The 6,000-nt window shown below is 34.0% G+C and overlaps 1 protein-coding gene across 1 annotated transcript in view; it reads left to right on the forward strand.

The window, feature by feature from the left end:
* LOC127852775 (E3 ubiquitin-protein ligase rnf213-alpha-like) overlaps positions 1-6,000 on the forward strand; it is a 147,511-nt gene that overhangs the window by 104,480 nt on the left and 37,031 nt on the right. Inside the window, exons 57-61 of the mRNA XM_052386730.1 lie at positions 1,876-2,002; positions 2,361-2,552; positions 3,283-3,416; positions 4,455-4,662; positions 5,256-5,389. Of these exons, the coding sequence (XP_052242690.1) occupies positions 1,876-2,002; positions 2,361-2,552; positions 3,283-3,416; positions 4,455-4,662; positions 5,256-5,389 (795 nt within the window). The remainder of the gene's footprint in view (positions 1-1,875; positions 2,003-2,360; positions 2,553-3,282; positions 3,417-4,454; positions 4,663-5,255; positions 5,390-6,000) is intronic.

The raw sequence follows: 6,000 nt of genomic DNA on the forward strand, positions 1-6,000 counted from the left end.
GGAATGATTCAAAATAACTTTGCAACGCTTAAAAGTGTAATAAAACCAATTGACGCGCTCCAGATTTTATGCCCTTAGACCCAAGGTAACGAGAAAAATTGAAGGTAAAACGTCCAAAGATAAAATCATCGGAAGCAGTTCGATAGAATTTCGATTACAGTAATAGCTCGAAGTTGTTAACTGTTCGGGTATCCCCGTGTTTAGCCTAAATAATTATTTTTCGTGACTCAATTTTTTTGCCATAAGTGTTGAGTCTAAATTTTCGGACAGTTTATTAAACAATGCTATTCTATCAGAATTCTGCCCTGTTGCGCTTATCTTGTGACACTTAATCTGGTAACACTTCGATAATGGATTTTTTTTACAAGCGGATTAAGATGATAAAACCAGCCAGACAATGCATTAGGGCAATTGACTATTTTATTTGCGTTGTTGGGCAAATACATATGTATACCGGTAATAGACCATGGTTTCACCCAACTGCTTTAAGTATGTATATGTATATATAAAGTTATCTATACTTCACTGTATTTTACAAGCAAGTGCGATTATTACTTGAAACAATTAATGCTATACAAATTACATACCCATATCCGATCCTCTATGTCATATTGGTATCTCTTATTGGTCGAACACCTGTAGTTTTTGTCTTTAACTTTTTGGACACCCGTATATTTTTAAAATGTATTGAATGTAAATATTCAGACAAGAAAACAATAATTTTGTTCAAGTGTCGGAGATCTTAGTGTATCTTAATAACTCTATGTTTTCGGAGACTTTAAATAATTTAAAAAAAAAATGTGTCAAAAAATTTAGATACAAAAAGTATTAAAAAATTACAGGTGTCCGAAAATGTAGCGGCAACAGTTAAGTTGTCCGAAAAGTATATTAATTTTGAAATAAATGCAATAAATCAATGTACAGTATTTTTTTGTGATAAACTCTTCTTTTTCTCTTTTAAGAAATAAATACAACTTCACAGCTTTGCTTACTTTTGCCTTAAATGATATAGAACAAAAAAAGTAAAAGTTGGAAACATTACTAAGTATGTTTCCTTAATAGGACGACACTGCTTTTGGGTGAATCCATTATTTTCTACCGGTATACATGGTTATTTACTAAATTACGCGACTGTAATGGTCCATTGCCCTCATTCATGCACCTGTCAGGCTTTATTACTTTAATCCGGTTGAACAAAATCCATGATCGAAGTGTCACGAGATAAGCGTAAACAGGTCCGAAGGTTGTAGAAGAGCGCGGTAAAATGTACTGTCCAAAAAGTAAGAGACTTGAATAATGGACAAAAACCCATAAGTCCGAAAATTAAGAGTCACGAAAATTAAATATTTTTGCTAAAAAAGAGAAAGTCCAAAAACTTAGAGTAATGATGGTAATTACGGAAATATCATATGCAAAACTAATGCGATTGAGTGGCATATGCAAGAAACAGGTACCTAGGTAAGAGGTAAAGGTCGCAATTCTAGGTCAAATATAAAATCAGATACTTTGTCAAATCTTTACCTAAAACATATCGACGAGAGTTTAGGTAAAAACTTCACAGCTGTTACTTATTTACTAATGCTTGCTTGCCTACATTAACAAAATAGCGCTATTTTCGTAATAGAGCGCTTTATTTGTTCACTTATGTTGTTGCCCCTTCCTCCTTTTCATGAGTTTAATGTTGCCTTCTGTACAGTCAGTGCTGATCATATTTGTGTTTATCTTTTACTGAAGAATGGGTCATGCATTCAAAACTAAATCATTAAATTGTACTTACTTAAAGTATCAATGCTTTAAATCTTATTGTCATAACATGTTAAAGTATATGAAAAGGTAAGTTAAGTATTATTTGTTAAATGATTGTTAAATTTGCAGTCGTTCTAAGCGTCAAATGCCAGTAGGAGAAGTTTTCATTGGATTTCACGAAGACACTTGTTCTGCTATCATAATGGATGTCTGTGCAAAATATGAAGGCAGTGCAGACTTATTGTCAGATGAACAGGTAATTATAATATGTAATAATCACAGAAGAGTCGCAGGGGTGTAGATCTCTGCTTACACATGATTATTTATGTACATAATACAGTTATGTAGCTTTTGTAGTTTTTCATTGACGTAAGTACCATACACATTTGTACTAAGTACTGGCCAACTTTTAAGATCTGTTAAGCGTTCCTACGAAATGTTTGAGAAGATGATGGGCCACAATTATTTGACTGACATCGTTTTTGAATATACATGTAATGAAAAATTGGCAGAACATTACATAGATACGACTCTAGCATGACATTAATTGATAGCTGATGATGTATGGGCAAGACCAGTGTATTACTATTGTATATTCTCGCCAACCTTTTAAGGTTCTTGAAGAATCAAAGAAGGTCCTTCTATGGTGTGCCACACCCGAAGCCATTTTTCGAGAGAACAAACTTGACAAGACCGAGCGAGAAAACATTAAGAGACATTACAATAAGGAACAAGCACATGTTAGTGTTATTGATTACCTGAAACATATGATTGAGGAAATTACATGCCCTCAGCTATTTGCACAGGTAAGAAACTTTGTATTTCCAAGCTATTGTTAATGTCAATGAAAGCAGTAATACATTAACAACACAGACCGTTTCATTATTTTGCATAGGTACATGTCGCAGTTTTATGTTCCTTTCAAGGTGTTGTATATGTGTTCCTTGTGTCGGGAGGCAGCGGTGTTGGAAATTCCAATTTTGCCTGTCGTGAACATTACTCTGTACAACATGAAACTTCATAGTCTCATTAAGGGGAAGTGGGTTGCCTAGAAAAATATCTGCACATGATACATCGGGAGTTGTATCGATTTGTTTATTTTCTTACTTTGTTTCAGAATAAAAGCTCATCAGACTATGAAAGCTCCAATTTTTATTAGACTTCATAGATACAGATACATAATTCTTGTGTAGGTGAAGTGCATTCTATAATATCTGTGCATCACATACGCGCGGTGTCGTTGCCGTTAGTTTATTTTCATACGTATTTTTTTTGTCCAGAGTACAGTAAGAGCACACTTCTAAGAGTTTTAAGGATGTAATTTTAATTCATGTAGGCCACTTTATGAGTTCTATTCTTGGTATAAAGATTTCTAGTATTTTACTCTTGAGTAGTAGATTTTCAATAATTAACTAATCAACAAATATTAATTCCATGTTTCCATCATTCTTGTATTGGTATCAACTGTTTGATTTAAGTTTTTATTTCTATCCTAATATTGAGTGCAAACACACGATACTGGTTTGTTTTTTATAGATAACTTGTCATTCTAAACTGTTGGCTGGAAACCACGAAAAAGAGATCAGTAACACCATCTCCTCTCTTCAACGCGTCGAAATCCTATCATTGTCTTCATTTGATACAGAACAACAGTTTAGTAATCGAGTGGCGTAAGTATTTTGAGTATGGAACAGCCTCTTGTGCGATATGACTTTGAGCAAACAGTCTTGACGTGAACACGTTCTAAGAACACTATATACGTGAAATATTCATGACATATATACTTTTTCTATACATTCTTCTTTAAATACAAACTCATATCGCAAACTATTTTGTGTAAAGTTAACAATTCTTCTCATTCCATAACATTTAACATTTTAGTGAAGCCAACTGGACATTTGTATTTACAATAAAAAGTATTGCTGCTACTAGTATGTTAAGGAAACACAAAATGCTAATAGTGCTTATGGTTAGTAGTTCAATGTTGTTTGTATACTGTGTGTATTCAAGGCAGAAAATAAAAAAAAATGTATATAATAATACATACTTTAATGTCGCTGGGTTGCGAAACCATAAATATGAATTTGTTGGTACTTTTATTTTAAAGATATTAATTTATTATATAATACATTAATTTGAACTCACTTCATTTATGAAATTGGCATTATATTAGATTTATTTGCACTGGCGATTTGTTAACGTTAAATTATTAACCAGAGTTTGGGATATACTTTTATGCACCCGGTAGGGTGGCATATAGCATTTGAACTGTCTGTCCGTCCGTCCCAAAACTTTAAGATTGGCCATAACTTGCAATATTGAAGATAGCAACTTGATATTTGGCATGCATGTGTATCTCATGGCGCTGCACATTTTGAGGGATGAAAGGTCAAGGTCATTCTTCAAGGTCAAAAGTAAAAAAAATACAATCCAAGGGAAGTAATAAGCTTTAAAAGGGAGTTAATTTCTAAACCTGCCAAATGATATATTGAAATTTTATTTCAAAGCGGCGCAATAAAAGGCATTGTGTTTCTGACAAACACATCTCTAGTTTTTTTCAGTTATATATTTCATAGTTTGCTGAAAACAACACCAATTCTTGACCATAAATGTAACATGTAATCAACAGAAAGTAGAACATAGTAAAGAACTTCTGAGTATCTGTCGGTTAATTGAAAGTAATGCATGTATTGTTCTCTCCATTAAAGGCAACATTTAGTTTCCAATCGGAATCAGGCCAGCCTACTGGTTATACAGTGCGATACTGGTGATATGAACTCTAACTTGATAGCGTGTGCAAGGTACTGTGTGATGGACGAGTTTGAAAAAGAACGGGATCGCTTGAAGGCTCCTTCTCACATCGCAATAATTGTTCAACTGCCAAGAAAGGCTGGCGGATGCTTCACAGGATTCCAGGTTTCAAACATTATTTACAATACTGTGTATTACTTCAACAATTACATGAAGTGTCAATGTCACATACATTACACGTACCATTCATTTATTTCAACACGTTTACTTACTGTCAATTTATATAACTATTAGACATAGTATCATTAATATTTTTAACAAAAAGCTAAATGATCAATATTACTTTAACAATTAGACATAGTGCGAAAAGCATCTTACGCAATTACCTGTACTATCAAAATAACTTTTACAACAATTGCACAGCAACTGCACATAACGTCCATATAAATTCATATAAATAAATTATAATAAGATTCTCAAAGTACATGTGTCATCTTCAACAGTACTGTGCCAAGCTATTTTAGTCCTAATATCCATAGTTCTTGAACAATTACACACATTATGCATGTATATTTATTTGAACAGTGTCACTTGGTCTCCTTATTAGTTTAACAACTATACATGTTGTTTGTACAACAAATTACAATTATATATGTTTCATGTTATATAATGATACATTTTAATATGAAATATTGGTACAAATATGTTTATTAACTTATAAATAATATAAGACAATGCATTGATTATTTGGCTTACAGTGTGGTGTATGGCAATCGGTTCATATTGATGATCTGTACCCTGAAGATACGAGTTTACCAAGTATCCATGACATCCAAGAAAAAGCTGTCAGCGAACTATTTTTCGCTCCTCGTCATCACGAAGAACACATTCTGTATGTTGTTTTTTTAGCTCGGCTGTTTTCTGAGAAAACCCGAGATATTGTCATAGCCAGCTCGTCGTCCGGCGACTGCCGTCCGCAGTCGGTGTCGTGCTAAAACCTTAACATTGGCTCTAAAAGTGATTCCACCCACAACTTTGAAACTTCATATGTAGCTGCACCTTGATGAGTTCTAAACGCCACACCCATTTTTGGGTCACTTGGTCAAAGGTCAAAGTCACTGTGACCTCTAATATAAAACTTCAAAACTGCACCCACAGACGAGAGTTGGCACCCGCTATGCGGTGCTCTTGTTTCCTTTTATAGTAACAAATGTATGTTTGGTAAATATGATACAGAAACAATCCCCAACTTATGTGCATGCACATTGTTTTATCTTATTAAAATATGATGTGAAATAATTTAATTATGCCCCCCTTCGAAGAAGAGGGGGTATATTGCTTTGCTCATGTCGGTCGGTCGGTCGGTCTGTCCGTCCACCAGGTGGTTGTCAGACGATAAATCAAGAACGCTTGTGCCTAGGATCATGAAACTTCATAGGTACATTGATCATGACTTGCAGATGACCCCTATTGATTTTGAGGTCACTAGGTCAAAGGTCAAGG

Source organism: Dreissena polymorpha, chromosome 12, assembly GCF_020536995.1.
Source record: "Dreissena polymorpha isolate Duluth1 chromosome 12, UMN_Dpol_1.0, whole genome shotgun sequence".
Lineage (NCBI taxonomy): Eukaryota > Metazoa > Mollusca > Bivalvia > Myida > Dreissenidae > Dreissena > Dreissena polymorpha.